The sequence below is a fragment of the Alligator mississippiensis genome, chromosome 8 (assembly GCF_030867095.1).
Source record: "Alligator mississippiensis isolate rAllMis1 chromosome 8, rAllMis1, whole genome shotgun sequence".
NCBI classification, from domain to species: domain Eukaryota; kingdom Metazoa; phylum Chordata; order Crocodylia; family Alligatoridae; genus Alligator; species Alligator mississippiensis.
The window spans coordinates 22,164,461-22,180,880 of NC_081831.1; the positions used below are offsets into that span (position 1 = coordinate 22,164,461).

Consider the following 16,420-nt stretch of genomic DNA (forward strand, 5'->3'; position numbering starts at 1 on the left):
CACATATTGGCTCAGGCCAGGAGCTCCTTGGGCTGAGTTTGCTCTTACTCTGTGTCTGCAGGTCCTGGCACAAGGTGCCCTGATCCTGGGCAGCGCTGGGCCCTGCAGCACCATTCTCAGGCTATTTTGGGATTTCTGCTTCTGGCTCCGGGTCTTGCAACCTCCCCTCCCCATCTATTAATACCCCCCCTGGGAGGAGTGGGGGGTCCTGCAGCCCCCGGCCTAGGCCACTTTCAGCACTAGGTCCCAGTGTGTGTGTGTGTGGGGGGGGGGGGGGGGGGGCTTCTTTCTGTGGTGGAAGCTGGTCCGGCTGTGTTTATTCCGTCAGCAGCTGGGAGCAAGCAAAACCCAGGCCCTGAAGACCAAACATTCCCAGGCTGCTCCCAGACCCCACGGGCTGCAGCTGGCTCTGGAGGGAGGAGGGGGCCAGCAGGGCTCACGTCCAGGGCCAGCAGCTGCAGCTTGTGGCACGGGGGGGAGGAGAGGGGGGAGACCATGGGTCCCCCAACACCCTCCCTCTAGTCTGTGGCTGCCGGGGAGTTGCTGGAGCCTTTGCTAGGACCTGGCCAGGCCCCATGAGCCCCCTGAGCTCTGAACACCCTCCCCCCATGTCCAACACGTCCAGTTCCAAGAACGCCGAAAACAGCAGCCCAGGACGGGACAAGCTGCCCGGGCCCAGTCAACGCCTCCCCTCATTGGCCCCCGCGGCCCAGCCTGGAAGACTCCCAGCTGCTCTGTCTGGATCTGGAGATGCAGGGAACATGTAGAGGTGGGCAGCTCAGCCCCCCCCCTCCCCCGAAGCACAGCCCTCAGCCCTGCTGGTGCCCCTCAGTCCTGACCCAGAGCCCTAGCCCACTCCCCCAGTCCTGTCAGTGCCCCTCCCAACCTGCAGCCCCCCCAGTAGTTTCCTCTGGTCCCAGCAGGGCTACCCATCACTCAGCATTCACCTGGCAACAGCCCTGAACTCCCTGGCCCAGGCCCAGTGCATGTGCATGCATGCGTGGGGGAGGATGTTTTGGGGGAAAAAACCTCAGTTTCCAAGGCAACTGCTGTCTGGACAAGTCAGAACAGGAGGGGAAGTGGAGAATCGGCTGCCACGTCAGCTTCTCACAGCGCGGGAAGCCTGGGCCAAGGCTTGGTACAGCCTCCCTGCCTGCCCCACACCCCCTCCCTGCCCCCCAGGCAGCACCCCAGTTCCCCACTGCCACACCCTTATCCACGTGCCCCAGCCGGGACTGAAATCCCCCATCCCCGCCTGGAAGGGCAAAGCAAGTGCCTGAGTAAACCCAGCCATGGTCCCAGGCAGGCTGCGTAAGCGAGAACAGCCCTGAGGCAGCTCCAACAGGCAGGGTGCAGTCCCACAGGCCTGTGACCAGGCAGCAGGGGCCATGGGGGACCCTGTGTGGGGAGGAGGGGCAGGAAAGAAGCTGACGCGAGCAGTGGCGGAAACTTTGTTTTAATAGTCAGTGGTGGCCGCTCGTACATGGGTAGTGAGGGGGCGGGGTTGTGGCTCCATAGTGTTTCCTCAGGATTGGGAGTGGGGGCAACCGCAAGGATCCCCCGGTTCCTCCCGCGCTGACTGTACCATACTGCAGAGCCAACCCTGCCCTCCCAAGCCTCGGTACCTGGCTGCAGAACTGAGGTCAGCCAGATTCCCCTAGGACTGGCAGCAGCAGGATTAGGGGCCACTAGGTGCCAGGAGAAGCCACAGCCAACACCTGGTGAACAAGATGGGCCCCCAGGACTAGGGGAGGCTGAGGGCAGCCAAGGCAAGGGGCCAGGAAGAGACAAGGAGCTAGCAAAAGGACAAGGTACATGCAGCTCTCTCCCATACTTCCCATGTACTGGGGGCATGTGCACGTGCTATGCACACATCCACCCAAACACACTGAGGGGCGCACACACATCATGGACACACATCTTATATGCACCTCACACACACTGGGGGCATGTACATGCACCCAACATGCACTGGAACATGCACACACACTCCACATGCAGCACTGGGACATGTACATACACTATATGCACATACAATATGCAGTGCTCCTACAATGTGCACCCCCCCCATGTGCTCCCTGCCTGTACACATGACCCCATAGGTCCTGGGAGCTTCCTGTGACCTGGCTCACAGGGTCCAGGCCAGTGCATGTGGCTGGCAGGGACATGGGGACACAGGGCGTGCCAGGCTGTGGCATGTGCCACCTTCTGGGGGCAGCTGACTTAACCCCAGTCCACTCCACGGGCTGGGCCAAACCCGTTCCCATGCTTGCAGCTCATTCCCATTCACAGCGTGGCTGCCCCCGCCCAGGCTTGTCAGTCAGTGATTCACACTAGCAGCTGCCTCCTGATGGAGGACAGGCTCCGGCAGCCTGCCCTGCTTCTCCCCCACCAGGCCCAGGCCCAGTCCCCTCAGGGATCCCTCTGCTGCAGTCAGCATAGCCCCCAACAGCCGGGGCTTGGGACCCGCTCCCTGCACTGCAAGGGCAAGGCGTCACCAGTAGAGGCACAGCTTCCCCAGACCGGTCTGTCAGCTCTGGAGGGAGGCACCAGCCTCAGGACAGGCGTGGGAGACAGACAGACACACTCACACACAGACACTCACACACTTGCTCGTGCTGCTCCCCCATGGCTCAGAGGCTGCCAGGAGAGCCAGGGAGGCAGTAGCAGACAGATACATGGACAGTCTATGCCCCACTGCCACCCTCGCAACTCCAGCAGGGTCCTGAGACTAGGGACAGGGGCACCTGCTGCTGTATGGATGGACTGAGGCTGCAGCATGCCCAGGCAGGGCCTGGGAGTGCCGATCAAGCCAAGGCAGACAGTCCTGCCTGGGGAGTGGAGACCGTGCTGGGAGGAGTGGGGGGTCCTCTCCCAAACCAGATGTTTGCTCTGCCCTGGGGGCTCTGTGGTGAATAAGGATGGCCATACCCCTTGTGCTATGGCCCCAGACTGGCTGGACAGGCAGACAGACAGACAGACAGAGGCTGTGGTGTGCCCAGACTGCAGCTGGGGAGCAGGGGCTCAGCCCTGTCCAGATCCAGATGCCCAGCTACCTCATTGCCCATGGTAGGGGCTCAGACAGAGGTGGCACAGGCTGCTGTCATGATGGGCGCTGTGGGCAGGTCATGCTTGTGGGTGCAGGGCTCAGGGGAGCTGGAGCTACGCAGGGGCCGGCGGCAGTGCTGGGCACGGCGGCCGCGGCCCAGCATCCCCCAGCAGCACAGCAGGCGCAGGATCTCACGGCGCATGTCACGGCTGCGCAGTGTGTAGATAAGAGGGTTCACAGCTGAGTTGAGGGTGGCAAAGGCAAAGAAATAGCTGGCCTGGGCCAGCACGGGGCAGGCGAGGCGCCCACAGGCAGCATCCAGGAGCAGCACTACAAAGGCAGGCAGCCAGCAGATGATGAAGGCGCCCAGCACGATGGTGACTGTCTTGAGCAGCACCAGGCTCTGGGCACCGGCCCGCTCAGCATGGCTGGATCGGGCCACGCAATAGATGTGAGCATAGATCGCTACGATGCTGCCCAGGATGACCGTGAAGACGCTGACCACGAACACCACATAGTCCTTGGCATACAGCGGCAGCACAATGGAGCAGGCCGTCAGCCGCCCCAAGCAGTTCCAGCCCAGTGCTGGCAGCCCGGCCACAGCCAGCGCCACGACCCAGCAGGCGCTGATGAGCAGGACCATGCGGCCACCCCCACCACGACGGTAGGGCTTCACCTACAACATAACAACATACAAAAACATAAGAGCTGCCACATACTGCATCAAACCACAGGTCCTCCTTGCCCAGTCTCCTGTATTACACAGCGGTAGAGAGCAGAGGCTGGAAGGGAGAGTTAACTGAGTCTGAGCAGGGCTTTTTCACTTGGTTCTCTCTCCCTTGTAGCCTCCAGCATTTAAGGTCTAGGAAGATCTGATCCAGAGGCTATGCCCCTCACTCTGTGCTCACAGCTACTGATGCCCCTTTACTCCAAAAACTTGTCCAATCCCTTGTGAGTCTGGCTGAACTCTCCACTTCCACCGCCTCCAGTGGCCACAAGTCCCACCCTTTAATGCTGCGCTGCGGAAAATAGATGCCAGTTTTAAGCTTATGACCTGCTTGTTTCATGCTGTGAACTCTCGTTCTTGTATGGTGATAGACAGGCAATAATAAATCCCTAGGCACTTTCTCTTCCTCATTCACTTTTTCGTAAACCCTTCTCATGCTCCCCTCTTATCTAGACTGGGCAGGCCTGGGTTCGGCAGTCTCTCCTCATCGGGAAGTCCCTCTAAACCTCTCCACATCCTTGCTGCCCTTCTCCGTACCTGTGCCAGGGCCACATGCCGCTCGATGGCAATGGCCAACAGGCTGAAGACAGAGGCAGCCAACGCCGCGAAGGCCGAGCCCTCACGTATGAACCAGGCGACTGGTGTTAGTGCCAGGGTGTGCTTCCCCGACAGCAGCGTGTTGGCCAAGAAGGCGACGCCTGCCAGCAGGTCCGAGGCGGCCAAGTTACCCAGGAAGACGTACATGGCTGAGTGCAGCTTCTGGTTGCGCCACACAGCCGCCAGCACTAGCAGGTTCTCCACCACCACCAGGCTGCACACGATCACGATGAGCACTGACACAGGGTCTGAGAGCGGCGAGCGACGCCGCTCGCCCGTCCCCCGCGTGTAGTTGTAGTGCTGCTGCACTATCAGTGGGTCCCAGTAGGCTGTGTAGGGGCTGCCCATGCCTGGCCCAGCCCCACGGTGCCCATGCAGACAGCGGGGCAGGGCAGGGCAGGGCAGGGACCAGACAGGTGGCGACCTGTGAGAAGAGGCAGAGGTGAGAGGCTGCATGCAGAAGGAAGGAAGGGACTCCCCCTTTCCCCCACCCCATCTCTGGGTCTTTCTCCCTCCATCGCCTTCCCTGCCAGCTCCTGCCCACATACCACTAGGCACTTCCAGCCCTGGGTTCCCACGCTGTTGGCAGGGCCCGGTCACTATTCCATGGCCCTGTCCCAGGCTGCTGGGAGCTGGGAAGGAAAGGATGGGCCAGGCCACCTGGGGCTTTTGTTTGTCTTTGCTACCACAGCTTCCTTTCCTGCCATGGGTTCCACCACCCCTAGCTGGGCTCCTCTTTCACTGGCGGAGAACCCACAAGACTGTGGCTGCAGCTGCCAGCACAGGCCAAAGGGACAGGCTGACCTGGGGAGCTCCCACTTTGGCCAAAGCTGAAGCTAGACCCACACACATTAGCTGGAAACTGGGGCCAGTAGCAGAATGCAGCAAGGCCATAGGCAGAGGAAGGCTGGGGCTAACAGGGCTTAGTCCCCACAAGCACAGCTGCACTGCTCCAGCACCACTGCCATGTCCTGTCATTGCAGCACCATGCCCAGTGCTCCCACCATGCACCGGCTCCACAACGACCCTGCGGAAGAGAGGGGCGGCCCAGCACCACCCCCTCTACTCGCAGCCCCCCAAATAATATTTTCTCCCATCCCACTGCTGAGCATGGCCCCATGGGCAGATGCCAGAAGGGAGTCAGCTTACCTGGATCCCGCCCCTCCTTGTTGGGTGCTTTAGTTTCCCAACGAGAACAAGGGCTGTTCTCTGGCTCCAGGACTCCCCAGCACAGCGGGACTCTGAGCTAGGGGATGGGGAAGGGAGCCCAGGCCTGGTCCAAGAGCTGCCAGAGCCAGAGCTGGACCTAGGCTAGACCTTCTTATCCAAACAGCTCCTAGGCCAGGCCTGGCTCCCCCATCCACAGCTCAGGATCTCACTGCACTGAAGGGTTCGTGGAATCAGAGACCAGCCTCTGCTGTCCTGGGGAAACTGAGGCTGCCAGCAAGGAGGGATAGGACCCAGGTGTCCTGACTCCCCTCTGGGCTCTGTCCATTAAGCCATGCTGCCCCCACTCCTTACCCCAGTTTCTAGATGCTGAGTCTGTGCTGGGGTCCAGTTCAGCAAAAGGAGGTGATGCCCATGCAGCCAGGACCTCAGATCCACCCTCAGTGAGTCCAACCCCTCCTCCAGCTGTGCCTAGCCCCTGAGGAGCCAGCTGTCTGCCAGCCAGCCTGACTTATGCAAATTAGTGTGGTAGCTCATTTGCACACATTCATTTGCAGCTCCCCCCCCACTCCTACTTGGTCAGCACTGGTAGGACAGTGATGCCTCCCCAGTGGCACACAGCAGGGGTGAGGAGCAAAAAGATAATTGCATGAGGAGGCATAATCAGGCCAGAACCCCTACTGCCTCCCCCACAGGGAACCCTGGGCTAGTGCAGGGCAACTCAACCCATTGCACAGCTGGGCAAACTGAGGACTGTGGCAGCTGTGTGACAGGCACAAGGGGCCCTGAGGGAGGCAGTGGCAGGGCAGGAAATTTGTCCCATATTCTGCATTGGAGACCCCCCTGGTTCCCCCTCCCCCCACCAAGACCCCCCCCTGGTTCCCCCTCCCCGCCACAAGCCCCCTGTGCTCACCCACAGGGACACAGAGGAGGTTTGTCCCCTGTCAGTGGCACACACAGGCTGCCTTGTTCCAGCCGCATGGAGCCCTCAGGGGGAATCAGGGGGCAGACAGCAAGGCTTCCGCTGTGGGCTGGGGGGAGGGAAACTGGCTGACCCTGGATCAGGGCCCCAGGGGCTGGAAGAGGGTCAGAGCAGGCCAGGATCTGACAAGCAGTCCCCGCCAGGTCCCTCACTGGGGGCCCGTGGGGCAGCACTACCCCCCCAGTTCTCCGCCTCCCCCCCACAGGTCCCTGCGGGTCACAGCACTGAATACTCCAAATATTTCAAGGTGTTTATCTGCAGCCACAAGGCAGGAAGCAGCTGGGGGGGGCGGGGGGGGGGGAGCTGGGGCAGCTGCAGCTGCTCTGCAGCCTCCCCTGACCCCTACCCCAGGGAACAGCTCGGTCAGGGACAAGGAGAGGAGGAGAGCCACAGACAGGTGCTGGGCAGCTCTGCAGAGGCCTCAGCTGGTGCCCTTCATTCCCAGCCTGCAGCCCCCTGCCCCCAGGTGCCTCTCACTCCCAACCCACAGCCCCCTGCCCACCCTAGCAGTGGGTCCCCCGCCAGGCCCCTGTGGGCTTCAGCGTGAGGCTCCAGGTTCCAGCAGCCAGGAATCCACCCAGGACTGCTCCCTGCAGTGGGGAACAGATACGCGTGTGCCGCCACGCTTGGAGGGGGCACCAGGCACGTGCAAGGGGACGTGTGGGCAACGCAAGGAGGTATAGGGGGGGAGCAGGCAGCAAGGCAGGGGACGGGTGCGGCAGCACAGCCGTTACTCGCTTGCACAACCCAAAGCCGAGCGGGGGAATGGGGGGGAACGGGTGCTGCCCCCCCCCGCAGCTGGGCCTGGATGCCTGGGTCCCCCCACCCACTGGAGCTGAGAAGGGGATTCCTGGAGGGTGACGACATCCCCCAGGCTGGGGGGATGGGGGGAACCAGCGGGGGGGGGGGGAGGGGGGCAAGCAAGGCGCCACACTCCCACGTGAGACCCCTGCCCAGCTCCAATGGCGGGGGCAAGACACACGTGGGGGGCTGCTGGGCCAGACATGGCGGGGCCTTTGCCTCCCCCCAACTGAGGCCCCATGGAGACCCCCCGGGGAAAGCCCGGGGGAAGGAAATTCCCTGGGATGCCGAACAAGCGGCGGGGGAGGACGGGGGGCACGGCCGCCTTGCCCGCTGGCACAAGTGGACATAGCGAAGCTCGGGGGCAGCCCCGCCCCCGCGAGCCCCCTGCCCCACGGGTCCCTCAGGCTCCGGGAGCCCCAGCGCTGGACGGCGCAGCGGGACGGGACTAGGACACCTGGGACCAGGCCGGGCGGGGCGGGGCAGGGCGGGGCAGGGGCCCGGGGCTCCCGACAGCCGCGCGTTGGGCCCTTACCGGCTCCGGCTCCGCTCTCCGCGGTCTCCTTCGGGCCCCGCCGCCGCAAGCAACCTGAAGCAGGAGGGAGGGTGGGAGGGAGGCGCGGCCGCCGCCCCGCCCCCCTCCCCCTCCCCCTCCCCAGTCCGCTCTTTCTGACGCCTGGGTTCAATCCCTGCCCGGCGGGGGGCGGGAATGGGGCTGGGAGCGCGGACGCCCGGCCCCACTCTCCTGGGCGCGAGAGTGGGGGCTGGTGGGTCACACGGGGCGGGGGGCGGACACCTGGGTTCTTAGCCCGGCGTCCTGCGCCACCTTGCCCCCCGCGAGGCAGGGGCAGGCTCTCGCGCCGGGCAACGGTCCCCTGCAGGCGGCAGCTGCGTCCGTCGCCCGGGGCTGGAGACGAAGCGGCTGCAGGGACAAGGGACTGCACGAAGCACCCCGCCCCCCCCCGCGTGGAAAGTGTCGCGGGGCCCCGATCGCGGCAGCGCCACCGGCCTGATCCTGGACAGGGCCAGAGACTCCGAGCCGGCCCCTCCCCCCCGTGCCTGCTTATCTGTCCCGCTGGGGGTGGGGGCGGGGGTCGGCCCCCCACGCTCGTGTCCGGCCGGGGACGGCGGCCCAGGCTGCCCAGGAATCTGGCTCCGAAGTGGGTGGAGGGGGAGACCCCGCTCGGACCCACGCGTGACCTCCCTACGATACCCCCGTCCCCACGGCCCCGTCCTGGGGGGCTCCGTCTCCTGTTCCTGGGGGCGAGGGGCAGGATCCCCGGGCACTGAGCCAAGAATGGGCGTGGGCCGGGCGCCAGGGGCTTTCTGCGGGGCTCGCCCGGGACAGAGCCGGGAGGGGGGGGATCGGCGGGCCAAGTCCCCCCCGCACGAATACCCCTCGGAGCGGGCACACGGGCTGGGGGACGTGCCCGTTCGGGGCCCGAGGCTCCGCGTGGTGCGTGGGCTCCACCTCCCACGAAGCTTCCTGGGAAACAGAGGGGAAGCGCGGGCCGCGCGGGCGGGGATTTCCACGGACCCCGTCGCGTCTGTGCCAGGAAGCAGGGGCCAGGGGACTTTGATCCTGCGCCGCGTGGGACGGGACGCGTGGGAGCCGCGTGGGCGGGGGCTGCGCTCCTGGCCCCGATCCGCGCCTCCGCGGCGGGGACAAGGCTTCTCTCGGTCCCGGCCCCGGCCCCGGCCCCACCTGGCGACTGCTAACCCGGGACAACGCGGGGGCGGGGCCGTGCTCAGGAATTCACCACTCGGCTCCGACTGCAGGGCTGCGGGCCGGGAGTGAGGGGCACCGGGGCGGCAGGGGCAGGGGGCGGCGCTCAGCTGCCGGCGCCGCCGGCTCCGCTCGCCCTAGTGACCCCGCCGGGCCGGTGTCCTTGTGACACCCACGTACTAGGGGATGGGCACTGACTGGGTGTGGGACGCTCAGCTCGTGTCAGCAGCCCGATCTGCGGCAAAGGAGGGGTTAAAGCCTCCTACCCGCCCGCCCTCCAGCCCCGCGGTGTCCATCACTCCTCACCCGCAGCCACTTCCCCCGCACTGACCCCGCCTGTTCCAAGAGGCCCAGGAATCGCTGCCTTCCGGACCCGCCCCCTTCCAAGAAACTAGGCATAAATCTCCGGGCAGCGGGAACTGGCAGGGAGAGGGGATGATTGGGGCTCAGGCCGGGCTGTTGGCCCAGGCCCCCACGCTCCGCGCCGGGGCTGAGGGGACCTGGCGCCTGAGCTGGGATCGGGGATGAGAAGCGCTCGGGTTTCTCGTTTAAAGGAGCTAATTGCAACCAGACGCTTCCTCCGAGCCAGCTTCGGCCCCCACTCAGCCCCGCGCCGGAGCCCCCGCCTTGCACACGCCAGGGCCCCACGCGCCGCGGGTCGGGAGTGAGGGGCACCGGCAGGGCGGGGGGGCGGTAGCCGTGGCTCTGCTTCTCCCCCTCCCGCTCACATGGACTCCACTAGTCCCTGGAGGGATGGATCGGCTGCTGGCAAGCGCCGAAGTCAACAAACCCAGAGGCGAAGTCGTCCCAGCTGCTCCCGCCCCCGCTGCCCCTCTTTCCCCAGCCATGAGCTCATCCGCGGGCCTCGGCCAGGAGCCCCCGGAGATGGGGCAGGGGCAGTGAGTGGGAGGGGGGGGCTGCAGGGGGGAGCTGGCCGCCATGCCCCAGGGAAGGGCGGGGGGCCGTGGGGCAAAGCCATCTCTCCTCACAGCTGCCCCAGGACTCCGTGCTGCAGTTACCACATCCTTGATGCCAGTGCAGGAGCTGGAGCACCCAGGACCGGGACCACCGAGTCCAGCAGCAGCTGGGAGCTCCAGCTATTCCCCCCCATTCCTCCCAGCTCAGTGGCTTCTTGTTGGGGATAAACATTGCTGGTACCCCAAGGCCAGAACTTGGTCTTCCAGGTTGCCCCTTTGTCCCTGTGGCCAAGGGGCTTTGGGCGCTGCCCTGCCTCTCTCAGGTGCTGAGAGGTGTGAGCATAGCCCAGTCCCTGACTCAAGCCCCACAGTGGTGCCGCACATCTCCCCCATGGCCTGATCCTGCTCGGTTGTGGCCCCAGTGCCCTCTGGATGGGCCTTGCAGGAGGGAGGGGACACAAGACTCAGCGTCTCCCATGGGACGGTGCCTGCCGCCAGGTGCCTGGATGGGCCCTAGGGCACAGAGGTGCAGCCCTCCCAGCTTCCCACAGCAGTGGGCGCTACCGTGCTGGGGCAGTGGTGTGGAGGAAGCTGCTTGTGAAATCTCTGCCCTGCATGCCAGCTCAGACACCTTCTCGAAAGCAAACAGGCTAAGATGTGCCTGCCTACTTCCAGCCTCCATGCCCACAGGCAGGAAAAGCAACAGGAGCTGCATGGGGGCCCTTCTCTCCCTGGACTCTCCATGAGGAAGGGCCCTGTCAGTGCCCACATCTCCCCATCACAGGCAGACAGCACACCAGCCCACTTAGCAGAGACTGACTGGTGCCACCTTCGTGCTCTGCATTGCTGGGACCTGTATGTGGCTGGCATTGGGATCCTGTGTCCCATCCTAGTGTCCATGACCTGGCAAGGTTGTGAACAGGGTGCAAAGGGGCTGTCCATGCCAGGAGAGCTGCCCTGATAACACCAGATGACCTGGGAGCTGGAGGCTGAGCCTGGTGCGCCCAGCTCATTGCCACGCTCAGGCAGCTGAAGATGACTCCGCTGAAGCCTCAGCCTGCAGTGCGCTGAGGAAGAGGAAACCGCACTAGTGTCAAGAGAGAGCGCTCGCTGTCATTCACATCAAATTCTTATTTCCAGCCCAGCCAGCTGTGCCTCAAGAACTTGGCATGACAGCACTAGAGCTGTGTCAGCACAGTGGCTGTGTTGGGTGTCAAGGGTCATTTGCACTCGTGTGCGAGTGAGCTCCATGCTGCAGGGAGACTCCAGCTTCTTGAGCAGAAGATAGGATCCTCACTATCCGCAGCCCAGGCTCGCCTTCCTGCTTGGGTGTCTGTCCTGTGCTCCATAGGCTGCTCTTGCCATGGTCCTAGGAACCTGCCTGCTCCTGCAGCCTTTGTTCTGTCTTGCACCCCCCAGAGCCATAGTGCATGCTGGGGGTGACCCCAGCTGGAGCATGGGGGTGATGTGACCTGGCTGTTCCCACATATCTAGCCCAGCACCCAGTGCCTGACAGGTTGGGAGGAGCTGCTCCAGTGGGGGTGAGGACCTCTGACCTGGGCTGGGGTCTAAGCTTGAGCCCATCTGATGAAGTGAACTTATGAAAACTTGTGCTATACATAGAGCTTGGTCTATAAGGTGCATCACTACCCATCACACTCACATGGCTATAGCTACCTCTGTCTGGGCTTGAGATCACCAGCTCAGCTCCCAGCAGCTGGTTTGCCAGCTGTCAGTCAGCTCATACTCCCTTCACCAACCCCATTGCCTCTTCACACCTGTTACAGTTTGCCCTGACCTAGTTTCTGAGCTGTCTGCATCTTGCTTATCTATACAACACCTGGAGTGGGGGGCTAGGGGGGGAGGGTCTCTGCCCCCACAGGCTGCTGCTCCTATATGCTCCTACAGCAGAGATGCACAGGAGCAATCATGAGGATGCATCTCATCCAGCAAATGCCATAGCTCACTCAATGCTGAGGCCTCACTGCCCAAGCCCTGGGGTTGAGGGGATCTTGCAGAACCACAAACCTCTTGCAAGAAGGAAACCGCAGCATCTGTTTTCTGCTGGGCCAGGGGAACTGCCGGTGGCTTGGAACCGGGCAGGAGGGCCCCCTGCCGGCACTTGGGGAGGATGCTGGGGGCTGCCGGTTCCCTGCCTGATGCTGACAGTGCAGCTCATCCACAGCAAACTGGCACCAGTTTGACCATCTGGGTGCAACTAACCAATACAATTACACTGCCCCAGCCCCTGCAGAGATACAGCACTGGGATTACAACACCTTCTAAAAGTGAACAAAAGACCACAAGCACAGCCATGTACTGGATCAGACCCTAGGTTCATGTTGCCCAGTTTCCTGTGTCACATGGTGGCAGTGTGTGGAGGCTGGAAGCAGGAAGAAACTGAGTCAGACCAGGGTTTTTCCTACTGTTTCTCTCTCCCTTGCAGCCTGCAGCATTTAAGTTTCATAGTTGTTGATGGGGGCAGGAAGGGACCTTATAGATCATCAGGTCCAGCTCCCCTGTACTTGGGCCGGAAAGACTGCTGGGATCAGATGACCCCAGCAATGTAGGCATCATGACACTTTTTGAAGATCGCCAAGATGGATGACTGTACCACCTCTAGGGAGAGCTTGGTCCAAACCGTCGGTACTTGACTTGTAAAGAAGTTTTTCCTTATGTCTAGCCTGAAGCAATCTTCCATCAGCTTGTGCCCGTTATTTCTTGTCCTCCCCTGGGGGATGTGGCTTGGTGAACAGATGTTCCTCCAGGCTCTGATGTATGCCCTTGATATACTTATAGGCTGCCACCAAGTCCCCTCTGAGTCTTCTCTTCTCCAGGCTGAACAGTCCCATGTCTTTCAGCTTCTCCTTGTGTGACCTGGTCTCTAGGCCTCTAAGCATGTGTGTGGTTCTCCTTTGGACTCTCTTGAGCTTCTCCACATCCTTTATGAAGTGTGGCGCTCAGAACTGGATGCAGTACTCCAGCTGCGGTCTCACCAAGGCCGAGTAAAGCGGGAGGAAGACATCCTTAGCCTTGCTTGAGTTGTCTTGGTAGATGCATGCCAGTGTTTGAATAGCTCTGCCAGCTATGGCATCGCATTGGTGACTCATGTTCATTTTGTTGTCTATCACAACACCCAGGCCTTGTTCAGATGTGGTGCTAGCAAGCATAGCACTGCCAAGCCTGTAAATTTTGTGGATTATTTCTCCCCAGTGGAGCACTTTACATTTCTCTGTATTAAATGACATCAGGTTGAGGTCCACCCACCTTGCAAGCCTGTCCAGATCAGCCTGTATTGCCAGCCTGTCTTTGAGCATGATCACACTTCCCCATAGTATGGTGTTGTTAGTGAACTTTGCTAGTTTGCTTTTAAAACCTTAATCCAAATTGTTGATGAACATGTTGAAAAGCACTGGTCTGATTACTGAACCCTGAGGGATGCCACTGGTTACCTTCTGCCATGATGACTCACTTCTATCTATCAATATTCTCTGGGTCCTACCATGGAGCCAGTTACCTAGCCACTGGACTGTAAGGTCTAAGAATTTCTGATTCAGAGGCTGTGTGCCTCACTCCCATGCTCAATAGATACTGATGCCCCTTTCCTTCAAGAATGTGTCCAATCCCTTTTTAGGGATTACTGTGAAGAAGCCTTGTGGGACTCCACTGCCCACATCTTTCCAGGTAGATATCAACCCATTCACTACCACCTACTGGGTGTGAACCCTGAGCCAATTTGCCCTGACCTGACCATATAATCATCTACTTCACAGCCTGTCAGTTTATTTACAAGAACAGAATGAGGTACTGTATCAAAGGCCTTCTTAAAGTCTAGGTAGATGACATCTACCTCAGCTCTTGCGTCTAAGCATTTTGTGACCTGGTCATAAAAAGAAACAAGGTTAGTTAGTCAGGATATACCTGCAATGAATCCATGCTGATTTCCTTTCAGCATTATTTCCCCTGCTGGGCTCCCACAAATGTGATCCTTAATGATTTTTTCCAGAGTTTTCCCAAGGATAGAGGTAAGACTAACTGGTCTATGAAGTTCATCCAGGCCCGCTGATTTGAACACACCTTGCCCCTCCAAGTGCCCCTTCACTAAGTGTGTGCTAATAGTTGGTGGGCTGGTGTCCCTCCTGTGTCTATCTGTGATCCAATTGGGAGATTTGTCCTGGTCTGTGTCTAGGAATACAGATGCAAAGAACTCATTGAAGAGCTCAGCTTTGTCCCCGTCTTTGTCACCAATTGCCCTAGTTTGTCCTGTAGGGGTCCCATGATACCCTGCATCTTCCTTTTGCTCCCTATATACCTGAAGATTTTGTAAACCTTTCTCCTGTATCCCCTCAAGCATCTCTTTTCTAAATGAAACAGGCCTGGTCTCTTTAGTCTCTCCTCACATGGGAGCTTCTCCATACAACTGATCACTCTTGTTGCCCTTCTCTGGACCTTCTCTAGTTTATCTATATCCTTTTGGAGGCATGGGGACCAGAACTGGGCACAGTATTCAAAGTGTGGATGCACCATGGATATATAAAGGGGCATGATGATATTTTCAGTTTTGTTTATATCCCCGTCTTAATTATCCCTATTAAGTTTCCATCTTTAAGAAAGGGAAGTAGGAGGATCTGGGGGACTACAGACTGGTCAGCCTCACCTCAGTCCCTGGAAAAATCATGGAGCAGATCCTCAAGAAATCCATTTCTATGTACTTGGAAGAGAAGGAGATAATTAGGAACAGTCAGCATGGGCTCACCAAGGGCAAGTCATGCCTAACCAACCTGATTGCCTTCATGACAAGATAGCTGGCTCTGTGGATGCAGAGAACAGTGGATGTGATATTCCTTGACTTTAGCAGGGCTTTTGATACAGTCACCTACAACATTCTCACAGGCGAGCTAAGGAAATACAGGCTGGATGAATGGACTGTAAGGTGGATAGAAAATTGGCTGGATCATTGGGCTCAGAGAGTAGTAATCAATGGCTTGATGTCTAGTTGGCAGCCAGTATCAAGTGGAGAGCCCCAGGGGCTGGTCCTGGGGCCGGTTTTGTTCAGTATCTTTATCAGCGAATTGGAAGATGGGATGGAGTGCACCCTTGGCAAGTTTGCAGAAGATACCAGCTGGGCAGAGTAGTAGATATACTGAAGGGTAGGGCTAAGATTCAGAGATACCTAGACAAATTGAAGGATTGGGCCAAAAGGAGCCACATGAGGTTCAATGAGGACAAGTGCGAAGTCCTGCACTCAAGACAAAAGAATCCCATGCACTGATACAGGCAGGGGGCTGACTGGCTGGGTAGCAGCTCGGTGGAAAATGACCTGGGGGTAACAGGGGACAATAAGCTAAATAGGAGCCAACAGTGTGTCCTTGTTGTGAAGAAGGTTAATGGCATACTGGGCTGCCGGCAGATAGAGGGAAGCGATTGTTCCCCTCTATTCAGCACTGGGAATGCCACATCTGGAGTACTGTGTCCAGTTTGGGGCCTCCCACTACAAAAAGGATATGGAAAAATTGGAGAGAGTCTAGAAGAGTGCAGTGAAAATGGCGAAAGGGCTGAGGCACATGATTTGCAAGGAGAGACTGAGGGAACTGGACTTAGTCTGAAGAAGAGAAGACTGAGAGGGGATTTACTACTTCAACTACCTGAGGAGGGGTTCCAAAGAGGATGGAGCTGGACTGTTCTTAATGGTGGCAGATGACAGAACAAGGAGCAACAGTTTCAAGCTGCAGCAAGGGAATTTTAGGCTGGATATTAGGAAAAAACTCTCTCACTAGGAGGGTGGTTAAGCACTGGAACAGGTTACTCAGAGAGGTTGTGGAATCTTTATCCTTGGAGGTTTTTAAGACCTGGCTAAACAAATCCTTGGCTGGGATGATCTAGCTGGGGATGGCCATGTTCTGAGCATGGGGTTGGACTAGATGACCTCCTGTTGTTTGCCTTGTTTAGAGTAGAGCCCCTTAAACTCCCCTCAAAGCAGAACCTAAGCCCCAAAAGCCTTCTAATTCCTCATCCTGGCATAGGACTGGCCACACAGACAGCATGACACTGCTCACACGTACTCAAAACCTGGCAGGCACTGGAGGGACTTTCCCACTTTCACACAAAAGTCCCTTCAAATTTCCTCAGTGTCACTACTCCCCCTGCTGCGAACACACGTGGCTGCACTGAACAACCTCATGCCAGTTCCAGCATCAGCTAGGAGAGTTTGAAGAAAGGCAGGAGGCAGGGCAGGGTGGCACCTTCTGGACTGAGAAGCATGAGTTTTCAGATGCTACAGCCTCACTTCTCACATGCTATGAAGCCTCAGGCCTGGCGGCTGTGTTTGCCATGGGATCTCCCTGTTGCAGGTAGAGAAGCTGGAGTTGGACTGATGCATGTTCAGGGCTCTAGCAAGGCAAATGTATCTAAATGTGTGTGCAACACACTTCCGCAGATGTCACACAAATTCCCA

The 16,420-nt window shown here is 59.6% G+C and overlaps 1 protein-coding gene across 1 annotated transcript; it reads right to left on the minus strand.

Annotated features, from left to right (window-relative positions):
* Positions 1 to 1,440: 1,440 nt before the first annotated feature.
* Positions 1,441 to 7,942, minus strand: S1PR2 (sphingosine-1-phosphate receptor 2). The gene is made up of 3 exons (XM_006277056.4): positions 7,859 to 7,942; positions 4,314 to 4,797; positions 1,441 to 3,725 (listed from the first exon to the last, which is right to left on the minus strand). The coding sequence occupies exons 2-3, from the start codon at positions 4,719 to 4,721 to the stop codon at positions 3,078 to 3,080; spliced, it is 1,056 nt and encodes a 351-aa protein (XP_006277118.2). The 5' UTR covers positions 4,722 to 4,797; positions 7,859 to 7,942; the 3' UTR covers positions 1,441 to 3,077.
* Positions 7,943 to 16,420: the final 8,478 nt, after the last annotated feature.

Bases quoted from the DNA above. Each gene is read 5' to 3' on its own strand.
- S1PR2 (XM_006277056.4), bottom strand. From the start codon at position 4,721: ATGGGCAGCCCCTACACAGCCTACTGGGACCCACTGATAGTGCAGCAG. The intron at 3,726-4,313 runs GTACGGAGAAGG...GTTATGTTGTAG, and splicing joins GGCATGTGGCCCTGGCACAG to GTGAAGCCCTACCGTCGTGG.